We start from the raw sequence: 16,425 nt of genomic DNA on the forward strand, positions 1-16,425 counted from the left end.
TCACGATTCGTTTTTAGAGATCGCCACTCCGCCGTCCTCCTCCTCGTCGTCTGACACTCTGGCACTTTCGACGTCGGCCGCCTCGTCTTGCATTTCCGGATCACGTATATGGTCGATGTCGTTGACAGGCTCAGATTGCGCAGGCTCGGCTTCAGGTGAGGAGCTATTCCTCTGTATCTCTGTGTCGACGAATTCGTCAAGCTTGTCGACAAAATCCGTCGTCTCTCCGTCTCCGCCAGCGTCATTTTTCTCGCCGTCCTTGTCACCACCTGCCTTGGTTCTGGTCTCCTGTTTCTGTGCCTCAAGCCAGCCTTTACTGTTGTTCAACAACGGTGAATCGTCATTGAACAACCGCAACAGCATTGCCTTCCTCTCTTCCTTGGGCAACATAAGATTCAGGGAATGAATAGATTTCCACAACGGGAGAACCATTCTCTCCTCCAGCCCTTCGCCTTCTTCTCCACCACCACCGGTACCCGTTCCTTGAACGGCATTAGTTTCGCTTGGCTCCACAACAAGTACGCAACATCCCATTCCCATCTCTCGCACCTGTTCACCCACCTCGCCCAACTTGTCCCCTTCCTCGCCTTTGAACCTTGGAAACATCTCGATCAACAACCTCCGCAGCGTCTCTTTCCTTTTCAACTTAACAATCCTCTCGGGGCCCACCCAAGTTTCCAACATCCTTAACCCGTCGGTTTGAATCCTCCATGGACACACTTCGGGGCTCGGTGCATCCTGTTTCACGAACATCTTGACGCCCGCATGTACAAATTTTATCCCTTTCCCTTCATTCTCTTGCAGAATTTCCTTGGCGAGTTTGTTGGTGTAGTAGATATTCTTCGTGGGTGTGCCTTCGGGGTTTCGGACCATGTAGCGGTCGTCGGGGAATTGTGGTGAAATATTGTAGAAGGCGCGGATTTGATTGAGTTCGGGGAGGGAGGGGGAGAGATATTTGAACGGTTCTTCGAATGGTTGGTCGCGGTTTTTCCTTTTCGGATGTTGTTTTCGTTGAGGTTGTGGTTGTGGTGCCTGGGCTGCCAAGGACTGACCATTGTGAATAGTCGAGGATGGGGAAGTGTCGTTGAGTCCCTCTTCGCTCTTTATCCGTTTGATTAGTTTACTGTCTCTATTGTCACTATTCTCGCGTTTTCGCTTCATTGAGGATTCTGAGTCGCCATTGACCGTCTTGTTCATTTTCGCCTCCCCGCCGTTTGCTGAAATCTCAGATTTGGCATTTGTCCTTGGGGAATCGTTGACGTCCATTTTCGACGGTCCTTGTACGGTAGCGGCGGGCTTCTCCTCCGGTTTAGCCTTGATCTCCGACTTCTTCTCCAGAATTGCGATGAAAAAAGCCCCTGTATCTTGCTGGTGGGGATAGACGCGCATAGCTCGGTCAAGAGGCAGATTTTCCTTAGGAGGGAACATACTCTCGGATAATTTTTCAAGTCCTCCATAGCCAAACTCAGCTTGTTGCTTATGAACGGACTCGTAGTCCTTCCAGATCCGACCGGACTTGTCCATGACGTTCCATTGCTTGAGGCCGGACGAGCGTTTTAGACCGGGAAGCAGATCCTTTGTTTCCAGGATATGAACGAGCTGCGGACCACCGCATCGGTTGATTGCTTCTGCGAGGACGGCTTCATCTTCGACTGGATTCATGCTACATGTCGAGTAGACAACTCGACCTCCAACTTTAAGCATTTGCAGGGCTCTGACCAGAATTCGGACTTGCGTGACATGGAGACCCAGACCGTTACTCGGCGTCCAATTCTTCCATATCTCCACGTTCTTTCTCACGGTACCGTCCCCAGAGCAGGGAACGTCCGCAAGAATGCGGTCGAACTTCAGATAGCGATTGCTCGCAGGCTTTCCTTCGGGTGTTGGAAGTGACGAGATCTTGATCGAAGGGAAGATGGTCGCATCATGGTTCGTAACGACAATGTTAGGAGAGCTCAACCTTTTCATCTGATGAACCAGCATGTGAGCTCTTCTATAGTCAACGTCGTTGGCGACTAGTAAACCCGTCGCCCGGCCGTCGTCCTGGCCATCGTCCTGGTAATCTTCGCCCTCCGGTCTATCCAAACCATTTGCATTGTTCGAAGCAACCCGTCTGCATCTTTCCTCTTCGCCGGCATGGATCATCTCAAGCAGTTGCGCAGATTTACTGCCCGGCGCAGCGCACAGGTCCAACACCGTCATGCCTGGTTTCAAATCCATGACCAACGGTGGTATCATACTAACCACCTCTTGCCGCGTGATATTTCCAACGTCAGTCTCTGCCACAAGAAATCGTTGAAACGAGGCAAAGGGTTTAAATCGACGGATCACGTTTTTCGGGGTAGTCATGAACCAGGCTAACTGATCGGGGTACCACTCCACAGGGCGAGGGGCGTCAACATATTGACCTTCGTAGGTGATTGAGGTGATCTCCGGGATGTAATAGTCTCGCAGGCGCTGCTGGACTGCTAAGGCATGTCTGGGCACCGAGTCAGTAGGTGTGGAGGAACACCGAAGACGTGGCCGTGGACATGAACCTACGCTTTCGATCCGGTGAACCTGAAGCTGTTAGGCAGATCCCTTCGCATAGCTTTCCAAAAATCATCTCTCTCTTCATCTGTGATTATCCCAAGTTGATTGTAGTACTGTTCGAATTTGTCATTGTAGCGACTGATATCCTGCTTGCTGCCGCGATTGTCGGGTCGAGGTCGTGGTCCTCCACCTCCCCCGCTTCCGCGGCCGCGGCCACCCTATATTGAACGTCAATATTGTTCGAGCAGTGTAGATGAGAGAGACGCCTTACCTTCTTCCCACCTCGCTTTCCCATTGTCTCTAGATGGACGAGAAAACGATTTGCCAGAAGTTTTGAGTGGCATGCAATCAGCCATGCAAAGCGTACTTTGCAATGTGGGGAAATTTTCACATGCGGAGGTCCAATGCCAAGGGTTATTCAAACGGCGCGTACCTTTTCCTATTTAGCTATAAGCGGAAATGCCGCCTTGGCCAGCCTATCGTCACAGCAGAGAGCTGGATGCGAAAGGGGAAGTGTCTGACAGCCCACCCTTCGAGACCTCGAGCTCTCTGGACCTCCCACTAGCCCGCCTCCTTGACCTCCATTCATAACGAGTATTTCTTTTCCCCCCGAAAACATCGTAATGCGAGTAGTCGTGGGACCACCGGTTCTGTCAGCGAACTTAATCCCATTCGGGAAGTGGGTTTCCTCAGCCGTCAAATGGATCCAATGATCGGATCACCAATCCTCCTAAGATCACGTATTCATCCAAGAGATCCGGGGTCCAAAAGTGAAAAACAACACTGTGATAAAGAATCCTTGCGCAGGCCGAGCGAGGTGGCCGAGTCTACTTCGGGCGAGGAATCGAAAATATGGTCGTCTGTGATTGAGAGGGAGAAAGATTGGTTGGTACGGTGATCTGCTTGTCTTTGTGCCTTTAACGGTTGGTCGGCCTGGCCTTGTGTCCCTGGCTCGGTGCCACTGTTGAACGGCCTTCATCTTGGCATTTCGCAGCCACTTTCTATTTGGTAAAAGGGGTAATATCTGCTGGTCCATCCATTCTTGCCCAGAAATCAGTTCAAATGAAACCAAAATCAGGACCAGTGACAAGCGATAGGGTGATGCTGCTCCGCATTTTCCTCGTGTGCCATGAAGCCTCGGAGAAATGCCGCTGAAAGAATCCCTCTATTGAAGGAACCATAATTAACACAAGGTTGCTGTAGCGCTGACGGGGTGCTCATATACTGACGGGGGGTGGACAAGCACCGTACATTCAAGGGAATTGCAGCTTCCATTTCCACACATGACACAAGGTCAAAGGAATATGCAATTTAACATCCTGCAGTCCTCTTACCGGCAGTCTACCGTGGTGCCAGTCATGCTCAGGGATAGCCGCAGGAGCGTACAATATTCAGATCCCTTCCACTCTGATGGCTCCCCATATCGCCGATGATGAATCACTCGGAAAGATATATAAAAGCCGCTCCCACCTCTTTATCTCAATGGTAACTAGTCACGCACTACAGGCAATCGCAGGTCATTCTCTTATTTCCTTCAGTCACTCGTTACCCATCAGCATTCTTTTATTCTCTTCAGTTCACCCTTTAAAAAAAACTTGAATACCACCATGAAGGCCGCAAGTATTATTTCTTTTCTCGCTATGACCTACCTAGCGGCAGCTGCACCCTCAGACTGGTCCGGCGGGTATGGCAGCGGTGGCCACGCTGGAAGATGCGTTACCCAAGATCAGGCCACAAAGCTCGTCCACGACTACGCCTTCTTTCTTGCTCACGCCGACCCCAGCCAGCTCCAACAAGCCAATGCCACCGCTCAGAAGATCCTTGCCCCCGATTTTACCGAGCAGTCTGACTCGATCAATGGGTTCCTTGGCCTCAAGGTAGGCTTTCTCGTTCCCCGTAATTTTCAGATACTGACATAGACGCACTAGCCGGGAGACCTCACCTTCTCCAGCAAGGCCGGCTACATCAACGTGGTATTGAGCCAGCCACCTATTTTCGGAATCACTGATCTTCAACTTGTCCCATTCAATTGCAACCAGATCCTCTGGTATTGGAAATTCGCCAACCCGGGCAATTTCAATGCTCCCATGCCGCCGCAAGCTGTTCAGGGGATGAACATTTTCGATGTCAACGACCAGGGCCTCATCGAACACGTCAACGTCGAATTCAGCGTGTTTTACTACGTCGACCTTGGCTTCAATGTTTCAGGCTTCGCCGGCCCGATTTCGGGCGTGAACCCTTGAATGGCTCCCCGGACGAGAGATTACTTGGCGGTGCAGAAACTTGTTGAGGGTATGAAGTGGCAACTCTGGATTCATTCTTGTTTCTCTTGTTTCTCTTGATAGGGCATTCTCGTTGTTTGTACAGAGTAGAGTGGAGCATCTAGTCCTTGTCAACCGGGGTCGATATAGACTTGAACTGAATATATGTTCAGTCTCAATACACTGGTTAGAACTTTACAATATATTGTATTAGCTAGATTCTAATCCTCGATCTAAGTATCGTGGGGTCTGGGGTTAGGTATGCCGCCAAACTATTAGCTGTCCAGGCGTTGCCGGGATTTAATGCCTAGCTGTTTACGGAGTTCGAGCCTCGAGGTAATACGTCCTCAGGAATTAAGTCTCCTAGGAACTTAAGTCCTTCGGATATTAAGTCCTAGCTAGTAACGCTAGGAGCCATCTAGTCTGATCTAAGATTAGCGGCCAATGTCATCATTCGCGCGAATGTGGTTAGCGATATTCAACGAGGTAGGTCGCCACTTTATTCTTAATCGACATAATCCACATCATCTACTTCGATGCAGCCTGGCATTGAGATCGCCTTGCTGAAATCGACCAACGTCATCGTAGGCCTCGATATCATAGGCCTCGATATCACAGCCCCGACCCAGAAAGCATAAGAGGATTGAGTCTACTGAACGGCAGTTGAAGTCGGTTCGCTGAGCCGATAAGTCACCACAAATCTCAACGAACTCCTTGCAGCAAGGGGTCATCATCACTTTGAGCTTAGGGTGCAGTTCATCGCCCCCGACAAAACTTTGGATGCGGTCAATCACATGCTACAAGTCCGCGAAGATACCGAGGAGATCCCAGTCAAAATGGAAAACACAGCCGAAGATGAGAAAAACCGTCGTGTCGCATAAGAACTGGGCGACTAGCTTGCATACAGCATCACACAGGCCATTGAGGCTGTGTTCTTCCAGCTTAGACTTGACACCGCCGGCAGAGGAAGTCCAAATCCAGGCCATCCTAACCACCCCAGCTACAATAACAGCCGAGTGATCACCGAGCCTGCGAGACCGTTGGGCTCGTAACAGGCATCATCAGGAGAGCAGTGGAGACCACAGTAGTAGTGTACGAGAACGTGAAGAGACTCTGGGCTACCCATTCTGAGTATGAAGTTGCCACAAAGCGAGGACATGACCGAAACCTTTTCTTGAAGAAGACCGCTTCGAGCGTAGATATTCCCATCAACCAGCTGTACGTCCGGGCACTCGCTGGACAGCCGTGTGAAGAACCGGTCTTAATTCACAAGTGAATAGGCTTGCCCTTGGGCTAACGGGTTGATCCGTGTTCTCCATTTCAGCACCATTTCCAGCTCATCCGCCCCATCAGAGATGAGAGATTTGATGTCGTAGTCAGTGGAACCCGCCGACACAATCTGAAATAGCCGTTTGAGCGAAACAATAGAGCTCGAGTGCCAGATGGTCGCTGTCACTTTGGCCTGCTGGAGCTATTTATCTCGTTGCGAGAGCCTTGCCGCCAGCAATTCCTACTATTTCCCAAGTCAGACAAAGAACACAACTCGCTCTTTCGGTAGTCAGTTAGCACGCTGACCAGGAAATTCGTCAAGGCCTCCTGCATCCGCAATAGCTCCTAGTGGAAAGTCGCAAATTGATCTTCTGCTGTCTTTTGGCCCCTAGAGTGTCTTCGCCGTTCTCTGGACGTCGAATGCTACCTATACTATTATTTCTTTGGCTTTCTAAGGAGACTAGCATCACTGCGAATCAACGACAGCATTCCCCTTGTCACTTGTTCTATCATCAGGTAGACGATGTCAATCAACCAACCACCTCTACAATCCTGACCAGTGGAAAGTGGCCGGCACCTGGATGAAAGTAGCCAGCCTCAGGTCCTCCACGGAAGCCCCAACGGACACGCGATATTTGCCAGCTTCTGCCATCCAATTCTCTTGCCTTTCATCATAACATGACACCGCGTACTTGTCGATATTGAATGTCATTTTACGGCTTTCTCCAGATTGCACGTCCCGAGCTTTATGAAAGCCTTGCAATTCTAGAAGCGGGCGAAACGTCGAGCTAGTGAGGGCAGACACATAGAGCTGAACAATCTCGTGGCTGGTAAAATCTCCAATATTCGTAAGTGTGAGAGACACCGACACAACTCCATCAGGGCGCAGCACGTTGTCACCTTCGAACAAAAGCTCGCTGTACTTGAATTCCGTGAATGACAGACCGTGGCCAAAAGGAAATAGAGTGGGTATGTGTCGGGTGGAGTAGTGTCTGTAACCAACCATTACGCCTTCAGCATACCTCACCCGACCGTTTTCGCCCGGGAAGTTGCCATACCTGCTCCAATTGGTAGGTGAGATTCAACAGATTGGGACATGGAGAGTGGAGCTTACGATAGGTTTTGCTCTAGCCGTCGCGGGAAAGTTACAGAGAGCTTGCCACTGGGAGAGACTCTGCCAAAGAGAACATCTCCTAAGGCATTGCCCAGTTCACTCCCCATGAACCATTCTTGAACCACTGTAGAAGCCTCATCAATCCAGGGGCATCTCCACTGGACTGCCGGAGATGTTCACAATTACGGTCCCCGGGTTCGCCTTCAACACCGCTTGGACAAGTTGATCTTGTGATCCAGGTAATCTGCGATGGATAAGCGCTGAAGCTCCATTTTGCGGCTCATTGCTTCATCTTACTTCATGTTCTTCCGATCCCAGCCTTCACTTTCATGTTCCTGATCTGTTCCAACGCAGCATATTACCGTATTAGCTAAAGCCGCAGCTTCAAGTGCGTCGTTGAGGAGTGCCTCGGGGCTGATAACTTGGCACACCCCTAATCGCAAGATGCCACCAGCTAGATCAGCCGCAGTTCTGTCGGAAAGAGTGCTTATATTGGAATACTCAGTGACGACCTCGTACTGGCGCCCCGCTGTCAAATTAATCGTCCCGCGAACTTCTTTAGTGCCAAGTCCTAGAGTTTGTTAGACGCACTCAATGGAATTTTTCCCGCTAAACTGGCACATACCAAAGAAGTGATTTCCTCTTTCTTGTTTGGTCCAATTGTCTACAAGGGCGACTCCATCGATGTAGAGCTTTGCTCTGCCCGTGGTGACAACGCCAAATTCGAAGTCGCCATCACTTGGCCCTGTATACATTCCTCTCAAGCGACCATATACTGAAGGAAGAGCTGCCTTCGGCAAACTGTCGAGAAAAACAAGCCTCCAGGTGAACGAATGAGTTTCTGCAACTTTTTGAGCATTTGATGTTTGTGTGAAGTCACGATCAAAAAACTGCAAATCCAGCCCCTTCTGTCCATCTGCAGACTCTGTGCACAGAACCGGAAGCAGTGCGTGCTTGTAACAACCTTGAGCAAATGCTAGCTCGCTAGATGGACTCTGCAGTTCCAGAGCCCTTTTGATGCCGTCATATGCAGTGACGTAGTAGTAAGGGAATACCGTTGAGCTTCCACCTCCACAGTACAGCTCTTCCTTGGCGTTGGGTCCAATTATCACGACGCGGCCAGGTGTCTTAATTGGAAGGAGCTTTGCAGCATTCTTCAGCAACACAACTGATTCAGTCGCAGCCTTTCTGTTTGCTTCTCTCACTTCAGGGGTGTTGTTTTCCCACTCTTCAGCGTCCTCAGGGACACCTGATACACGCGTTTTATCAACGAGGTTAAGGACATTTCGTGCTCTTTGCTGGAGGACTGGAGGTTCAAGTTTGCCAGCATGCAGCGATCTCAAAACCAGTTTACCTCTCCATTCCGTCTTACCTGGCATTTCAAGGTCGAGACCGGTGTTTAGAGCCTCGCAGGTTGAATAGGTTGCGAACCAGTCAGATCTGCAATGTTAGCCGCATCTGTTGAAAACGAAGGGCTCCCAAGTTGAACGTACACGATAGCTCCATCCCAGCCCCATTCACTCCTAAGAACCTTCTCAAGAAGATGAGGGTTTTCACTAACGTGGAGCCCATTCACGCGATTATATGCCGCCATGATAGCCCAAGGCTGAGCATTCCTTACCACCATCTGGAATGGCTTGAGATAGATCTCTCTTAAGGCTCTGCAGAAGGTCAGATTAGGTAGTGGCAGCAAAGATTCGGACGTATAACGTATTCTGACCTTTCCTCGACGATGACATCGATTTTTTTGCGCTGGCTTTCTTGGTCATTGCATACCAAGTGCTTCACTGTTGTTGCAATGCCTTCATGTTGAATACCACAGACAAGGCTGGAGGCTAGCAAGCCACAGAGCACCGGGTCCTCTGAAAAGGACTCGAAATTCCTTCCTCCAATAGGAGATCGCTGAATGTTGATTGTGGGAGTCGGTATCACACTGCAACAGGGTCTCAATCAGCAAGGGCGTGGTCAACGTGATTCAGGTCCGTACTGGACACCTTGTGCTTTTGCTTGCCCTGCCATCTGGGTCCCGATCTCTTTCATCAGGTTGACGTCCCATGTTGAAGCTAGCGCAATTGGACAGGGAAAACATGTTGTCGGTGAAGCTTGAAAGGTGCGGCGCCTAGTTCAAAAGTTAGAAGATCCTCTCCCTTTTCACGAGCTCTAGTTCATTCTTGGCACAATGCGGTCCTTCTTACCCTCGCACTCCGCTTGGGCCATCTGAAACCTGTCCGTGGTATCCGTTGTTAGCAAATAGAACTTGATTATCCACAAATGCGACCGTACTTACACGGATAGACGGAATACCTCGATGAGGGATGGACACTGTATGCCATCTGTAACTTGTCAGATTGTAAATTGTGGCTGAGTTCAGATGGGTGGGATTCGTACGTGTCTTTCCCAGAGAGTAGTGAGATCGTCTCAGGAAGAGTCAAATGATGGAGAATCGACTCCAGCCGATGGCCGGCGTCACCCATTTCGCCACGCACCCACCCGATTTTGACCAGTCGTAACACCAAGGCTTTTGTCCGTAGAGACTGCCTTCAGTGAGGTGACTTTGCTTTTATGGTCATCGCAGGAAAGGGAATACTTGCTGGGCATGTTTCGGACAATCGTGAGTCACTCGGAACCGAGCCTGAGGCTGGATATCGGTTCGCTGATGGGCTCTTTTTCATGTCTGTGTCCGTCCGAAGGCACATCGAAGGTCTCGATTTACTGCAAATGCTAGACGGCAAGATCCTAGTGCGTCCTTCTTGAGACGAGGGGTTGATGTGAGTGTATCTAAGACGTGTGGACGACCGAGGCAGCAAGGGGCGTTGTGGGAGTTGTCTGTGAGAAGAGCTCCGCTGTGTCCCTGAACCGCGACCGGAACATGGACTGGAGCCGGTTCATTGAACCGAGCCTGGATCCTTAACAGTCACCCTCGACAATTCCTCCTGTCCTGCATTGATGCTCCGCTGCGACTTCGCTACCTCGCCGATCCCGCCTTACACACGAAAAGTCATTGATAACTTGAAGCCGAGGCTCTAGAAACTCGATAGGTCGAGTAAGGCTCATTTCTTGCGAACTGATCACGATGCGGAGTTGTCTGCATCCAGGCATTGGATGCGCATTGCGTTGAGTTCTTAATGTTTTGTTCTTCTCGTTTGGAGCACAGAGACGGTCAATTTCTGCGCCCCGTTCTTTGGAATTAAATCGTGCTTCCAATGGCATTCATGTCTCAGCAAACTGGAAATTGCAGCATCGAAAGTCATAACCAGCGGAGGCACAGAGATCCGCCTTATAGCGCGACGCCAGGCGAACATCCAGAAACACCCCATCTACGATACGCGAAACCTGGAAGAGCCGCTCAAGCATGCAGAAAGTGTTGACGCCTTAAGGTCAGCCGCAATCCTTTAAAGTATGAGACACAGCAAGAGGCTCCAGAGCTAACACCGTCCAGATGCGATGTGTCATGTCCGCCGATACTTCAACTTGTCGCCGCTGCGAAAGGCTCGGACAAGTATGCGAATTCCGTCAAGGCGATCAGGCAAAGACAACGGGCGTTCAACACCGTGATCAGGTTCTGTCTTCTGCTCGACCCGACGATTATAATGGTGCTTACACGCGTCAACCCTCTTTGACCAGGACAGACAAATTTTGGCTGTTTCAACCCGGCCACAAGATTTCCTCCCAGGTTAACATTCTCCATCACCGCGAGTGACAACCAATTGAGTGATCACTATACTCTTTTGCCTCAGGAGCGAGCCATATCAGACGGAGGTGAACTGCCCTCTATCTATTCAACATCTCCCGTCTCCGCAGTCGTGGGAAATAGTGAGCCGTATAACCACAGCACCCACATGAATGAAGTCATAGTTTGTACTCCAGGGATCGAAGGTGATCCCACAGACTTGAGGTCAAGTGGCAGTGATCGGTCGGAAACGATGACACAATTACCCTTTTCCAGGACTGATATCAAACAGTCCATTCACATGTATGTCTGACAGCATCTCTTTGCTTTCTCGGCGACATCTTACCATGCTCAGATTTCTTGAAAGAATTTTGAACTTCATCCCGGTTCTCAGCAAGGACGACTTTGACGCAGAATCATTGCTCGACAATCATACGAATTTAGCCTACTGCATTTGTTATGTGAGCTCGTTTTTCCCTGCTGGAGGCATCTCCACGGCAAATGCGCTCCGAGGTCTCGTTTCGGAGTTTATTCTTGAGAAGTGCACCAACCCGATTAACACTTCAGCTGACAATCTTCAAGATTTTCGTGTTTTGATGATACTCTACGCTTACGCGCGACCGTCACCAGCTGGTACTGCCACCCGTCATCCAGTTCCAACCTCAGTTCTCAAGGCATTGGTTGAGGGACATGTAATCGACATTGGCTGCCATCGATCCGTGGAGGGTGTGAAGAAAGACTTGATAGCTGGTAGAAGGGACATTAATAAAACAATAGAGTATAAAAAGTACACCTATTGGCTATGGCTGTACACTATGGCTCATCAGTAAGTCTCCCAATTCTGAAAGAGATTGCCTGCAGACTCACTGAACAAACACAAAGCACTGCCATTCTGAATAGCAGCCCTCCAAGTATTCGAGGCGACGCTTCTATCCGCATCGCCACAAGTCTCTTAGCTGGAATCAACAAGTCTTCTCGGACAAGCAGGCTCCTCGGAGAGGTCGAGTTGTGTTTGCTGTGGGAGAAGGTACGACGAATGCCTCAGTCAATCACGCGCGGCGCCTGTAGTACTGATCATTTGGGAAAGGCGAGTACCCTAGACTGCCGCCTAAATGAATGGTGGTGGGTCCCTGAAAACCTCGAAAGCCTGGACTGCTCTCCCTCTGCTGCATTGGAAACTGCAGAGATGGAGATTCAAGCTTGGTGCAACAAATGGAACGCATTCATAGCTCGAGGTCTGATATCTTAGCTTGCTCTAATTTTACCCCTCTAGTCTGACCTTTCCCGCAGGAGGCTTCGGACTTGGCCTGGATTTCCACTTTCGTTATGCAAGATTCTGTATCACTAGCTACGCGCTTCGCTTCATCCAAGTATCAACCGGCAATCTTAGCGGCAGCGAAAGAGAATCTGTCAAGCAATGCGTGCAATACGCTCTCGAAATCCTAGATTGGGCGTTGCATCTGTCTCCCGTCAGCAAGGACACCTTGAGGTATATGAGTGATTTTGGATTTGTCATGATTGCGTTCGTGGCATTGTTTGTCATACAGGTGCACGACCGTGTTCAACCTGTTTATGCTGAACTCAAGGACGCCTTGAATCGGGTTGATGCATTGTCCAAGTTGATGGCAGATTTGGCAGTCAGTCCTAATCACTGCACCGCCCAGCTTGCGCGGTCTCTGAAACAGCGCCTGTCGCAGATGCGCCAACCTGAATGCAGAGAATTTCAAGGTAGAAGCATGCAGAATAGTACTAACGAGAGCTTCCTGAACTCCGGTCCACAGATGCAGGAGCCCGATGCGGAGCTGGTCATCCACGTCACTCGAGTCGAGGGAGGTATAGCCTCAAATGGCTTTCTGAACGATTCATCCCACTGGGACCCGACAGCTTGGTTGACTGAGTTCCTCAACGACACAGCGGATTGGAATGTTCCATAGAGTGGTCGGGTACCGACTGCAGGGTCCGGATTTATCGGTGGGAGCTGTCATCATAAACCGGAATTCCACGCCACCCCCAGTTTAAACCCCACACTTTTGACCCTGGCCTGTCTAAGATGACAAATGAGGACCGACCGGTTCGAGGACCGGATCCGGCATCAATCCACCGTTGTCTCATGCGACATGAGCTCTCGGGAGCAAATCTCATCATCCTTCTCATCTTGTCTGTTACCCCGTGGGGATATCTAGAGCCCCGGAGACCGTGTCGGCACGAAAATTGTGGACTCTATCAGACCAGATATTACTTGCTGCCTTCTATCAGAACGGCTACAAATTTGCCGAAGGCCTACGAAACGTCTACTCACATCGACCAAACCTTTTCGCAATGGCGGACTCAGCAGACAAGATAGCTACATCTGTCGTGGAACACGACGAAGAAACGCAACAGCCTGTCAAAAACAACAAGCAAGTCGACGATGCCCATCGTTTTGTTCAAGTGCACAGTGCTATCGAATGGACAGAAGAAGAAGAGAGGAAGGTATTGTGGAAGATCGATATACGTATTATCATATTGGTAAGACAATGAGATACCCCTCTATTCACTCCAGCAAATGACCTACTATATATGCAGCTGGTGCTCGCCAATATCATGATATCCTGCGATAGTCAAGCATTTGGAGTTGCAGCAATATTCGGCTTGATTCAAGATCTCAAACTCTACACCATCATCAGCACCAACCCAGTAATCCCCAGCCTGACCAATACTCCTGGACCAACTCAATCTTGACGTTCGGGAATCTCATTCTGCGTCTTTCGTAGTCTGGTTCGACTTTTCTGATCGCCGCAAACTAACTGCCAATTCCGCAGAGTCAGTATCCTCTTCTCGTGCTTGCCCAGAGATTACCGATTGGAAAGTATATGACAGAAGTCGTCATGTACTCTGGAGCCCTTTCGCTCCTCTTTCTTACTCTGAACAACTTTGCGGGAACCATGGCTCTGAGGCGAGTTAACATTTCCCTGTACTCAACTGTTTACTTAATGACGATCAGATTCTTTTATGGTTTCCAAGGAGTTGGGCTCTCAGTTTGCATCCTGATTAGTTCAATGTGGTGAGTCATTTTCCATTCTATTGGATTAAGATGCCTGAATGAATTTTCACAGGTGGAAAACAGAGGAACAACCTCTTCGCATTGAACTCTGGATGTGTGGTGCCTCTATCGGAGCGATCGTCGGTCAAGCGTTTGATTACACTACAGCTTCGATCAATGGGCAGTTCGAAAAAAGTGCCTGGAAGTGGATCTATTTGCTGTTGGGATCCATGACTGTCGCATACGCCATCTTCTTTGGCATTTTCTTCCCAGACTCTCCGATGACAGCTCATTTTTTGACCGAACGAGAACGAAACATTGCTGTCAGGAGGCTACAAAGGAATCAAACTGGGATTCAAACACGCAAGTTTAAGCCCCATCAGGTCCTAGAAGCCTTTACCGATCCGCAACTCTAGCTCATATGCGTGACTGGTTTTTTCTTTGCCTTCGCCACGGCCGCGCTTGGGAGGTACGCTCTGCCTCTGATCATTCAACATCATGCTAACTCGTATCAGTTTTGGGGCAATCGTTCTCAGCGGCTTTGGCTTTTCAAACTTTAAAACGGTGCAACTGTACATGCCATGCTCCGGTATTGTCATTATCCTCATGATAGTCTCTGGGTAGGAAGACATTGGTCAATTTCCTATTCTTGTGCATCTACGGAAAAATACTGACTTGCACTTGTTCTGCTCACTAGATCCATGGCCAACAAGTTTCGAAACTCGCGTATCATAATCGCGATGGGGTTTGTAATACCTACAATCGTTGCATATGACCCACTCTGGAAGTTACCAAGGGATAATCAAGGAGGCCTTTTAGCTTCCCTCTATCTTGTATGCACTCCTCACGCTTGAATTTGGTCTTCAGTGTTTGACAATCCTAACAATCCTAGACTGTGTTCTTCTACGGCGCTCTGATTCAGACATTTGGTCTTCTAGCATCTAACGTTGCTGGATATACTAGGAAAACAACAGCAAACGCTATGGGTTTCATGGTCTCCTCAATTGGTGGCATCACAGGTCCTTTTGCGTTTAAGGGCAGCGAAGCCAGTGAGGGCTACCCCACTGGAATGATCATCCTCATGGTATCAATGACTGCAGCAGAGGTCGCGATGGTAACGCTTCTGTAAGTTTCTTCATGATTGTGTGGTGCACATCACACAAACTAATCATGATTTTTGCAGATTGTACTACAAGCGCTTCAACCGTCGTCATGACCTGGCAATGCAGACAAATGCCGCCGCGAATGCCTGCAGTCAACATTACCTAAAGAACAAGCTGCATTCGTCGATCTTACCGACCATGAAAATCCTTATTTCCGCTATGTTTGCTCAATAAGGTTCTATACCTGGGGCTCGGATATTCGAGTGGACGGGGAACGGACTCAAAGATTGAACAAGCTGGGCGAAGGCATATGAGGCTACTATGTCTGGTCTGGGGACCGGGAGATATTCAGACTTTGGTGACCTTCCACTAGTGGGCCGATTGGAAAGGGCGATGATAACGAAAGAATTGAAGCAAATGTGTTTACGTACTCCCTATATGTGTATTCGTGGAAGAGACAGAAAGAAAGAAAAATACACTGTGAGGCGAGAAATTCGTCTCAAGAAATGAATTTGGCGAGACGTTTTCCAGTAACGAGGCTCGTCTCTACTACCCAGTCACAGACCTCCGGCTATATAACTTGGACTATACTCCTTTGGGACTTGAGGAAACATCATCAGCGCGACATACTTTCTTTACGACTTGTATTATAGGGCTGGAGTTCTAGCAATGCTGCTATTCTAGCATGAACAGCCATCTAAGTATTTCCAGCTACTCAGAGAACCAGAATTAGGAGATTAAGAATATTTTCTAAGCCAATTTCTTTTGGTCCATGGAGTGGTACTTCCATTTTCTGACATGTTGCTCAGTGCCTTTGTGAATGCTCCTGGATGTAATCTATTACACTCAGGGAACTTCAAGAATGCAGTCTATCTGACCCACAGGCCTTTATCTGTCACCTCCCCTCGCTGTCCTTCACGGCATATCTCGCCACAAACTCACAAGCCGGCTGAATATACCTCAAATGCAACTGATCGCCGATCTTGGACATATTCTCGAATGCATGAGACTTCTCAGGCACCACGAGCACCCCAGAGGGGATGTTGTGCTTTCTCAATTTATCATGGAGCGAAGTCAATTGCGACGCATCCCAGGCTTCATCGCTGTCGCCAACCATCTGAAACGTCGGAGGCCAAATCGCTGAGATCGCCGAAGAATGCACCTACATCGTGATGTCAGCGTGGCCAGCGTTGCTTCATGCAAGAAACAGGAGAAAATGATGGTTCTCTGAGTTAACCTACTGAGGAATTTTACTTTATCTTCAGGGGCGCTGCCTTTCTTCGGGAACTTCCCATCAACCAGACCGAGAACAAGAAAATCAGCGATTACTTCGTTCAGAAAGATGGACAGACCCAGCAATGAGCGGGGATGCATGAAAGCCTCGATGCTAACTGTAGCCTGTGTGTTGGTCCTCGGGCTGTCGAACATGGCTGATTTGATAAATTTCTGGTGTA

General features: G+C 49.3%; 6 protein-coding genes across 6 annotated transcripts; 3 read left to right on the forward strand and 3 right to left on the reverse strand.

Moving 5' to 3' along the window:
• Z519_05014 (uncharacterized protein) lies at positions 1-2,827 on the reverse strand (the record flags this gene model as incomplete). Its single annotated transcript, XM_016762756.1, has 3 exons — positions 1-2,479; positions 2,542-2,750; positions 2,804-2,827. The coding sequence occupies 3 exons, from the start codon at positions 2,825-2,827 to the stop codon at positions 1-3; spliced, it is 2,712 nt and encodes a 903-aa protein (XP_016620369.1).
• A 1,345-nt stretch (positions 2,828-4,172) lies between these two features.
• On the forward strand, positions 4,173-4,775 carry Z519_05015 (uncharacterized protein; the record flags this gene model as incomplete). The annotated part of the gene is made up of 2 exons (XM_016762757.1): positions 4,173-4,409; positions 4,461-4,775. 2 exons carry the CDS (start codon positions 4,173-4,175, stop codon positions 4,773-4,775), a joined length of 552 nt encoding a protein of 183 aa, XP_016620370.1.
• Positions 4,776-6,606: 1,831 nt separating this feature from the next.
• On the reverse strand, positions 6,607-9,650 carry Z519_05016 (uncharacterized protein; the record flags this gene model as incomplete). The annotated part of the gene is made up of 11 exons (XM_016762758.1): positions 6,607-7,120; positions 7,177-7,310; positions 7,363-7,420; positions 7,474-7,747; positions 7,802-8,616; positions 8,670-8,837; positions 8,897-9,109; positions 9,164-9,295; positions 9,372-9,400; positions 9,464-9,509; positions 9,565-9,650. 11 exons carry the CDS (start codon positions 9,648-9,650, stop codon positions 6,607-6,609), a joined length of 2,469 nt encoding a protein of 822 aa, XP_016620371.1.
• A 1,449-nt stretch (positions 9,651-11,099) lies between these two features.
• On the forward strand, positions 11,100-12,780 carry Z519_05017 (uncharacterized protein; the record flags this gene model as incomplete). Its single annotated transcript, XM_016762759.1, has 5 exons — positions 11,100-11,149; positions 11,202-11,672; positions 11,747-11,873; positions 11,934-12,081; positions 12,137-12,780. 5 exons carry the CDS (start codon positions 11,100-11,102, stop codon positions 12,778-12,780), a joined length of 1,440 nt encoding a protein of 479 aa, XP_016620372.1.
• Positions 12,781-13,165: 385 nt separating this feature from the next.
• Z519_05018 (uncharacterized protein) lies at positions 13,166-15,205 on the forward strand (the record flags this gene model as incomplete). The annotated part of the gene is made up of 9 exons (XM_016762760.1): positions 13,166-13,354; positions 13,412-13,522; positions 13,648-13,889; positions 13,942-14,191; positions 14,285-14,337; positions 14,384-14,488; positions 14,566-14,701; positions 14,761-14,993; positions 15,052-15,205. 9 exons carry the CDS (start codon positions 13,166-13,168, stop codon positions 15,203-15,205), a joined length of 1,473 nt encoding a protein of 490 aa, XP_016620373.1.
• A 661-nt stretch (positions 15,206-15,866) lies between these two features.
• Z519_05019 (uncharacterized protein) lies at positions 15,867-16,399 on the reverse strand (the record flags this gene model as incomplete). Its single annotated transcript, XM_016762761.1, has 2 exons — positions 15,867-16,133; positions 16,226-16,399. 2 exons carry the CDS (start codon positions 16,397-16,399, stop codon positions 15,867-15,869), a joined length of 441 nt encoding a protein of 146 aa, XP_016620374.1.
• Positions 16,400-16,425: the final 26 nt, after the last annotated feature.

The sequence above is a fragment of the Cladophialophora bantiana genome, assembly GCF_000835475.1.
Source record: "Cladophialophora bantiana CBS 173.52 unplaced genomic scaffold supercont1.7, whole genome shotgun sequence".
Classification (NCBI taxonomy): Eukaryota; Fungi; Ascomycota; class Eurotiomycetes; order Chaetothyriales; family Herpotrichiellaceae; genus Cladophialophora; species Cladophialophora bantiana.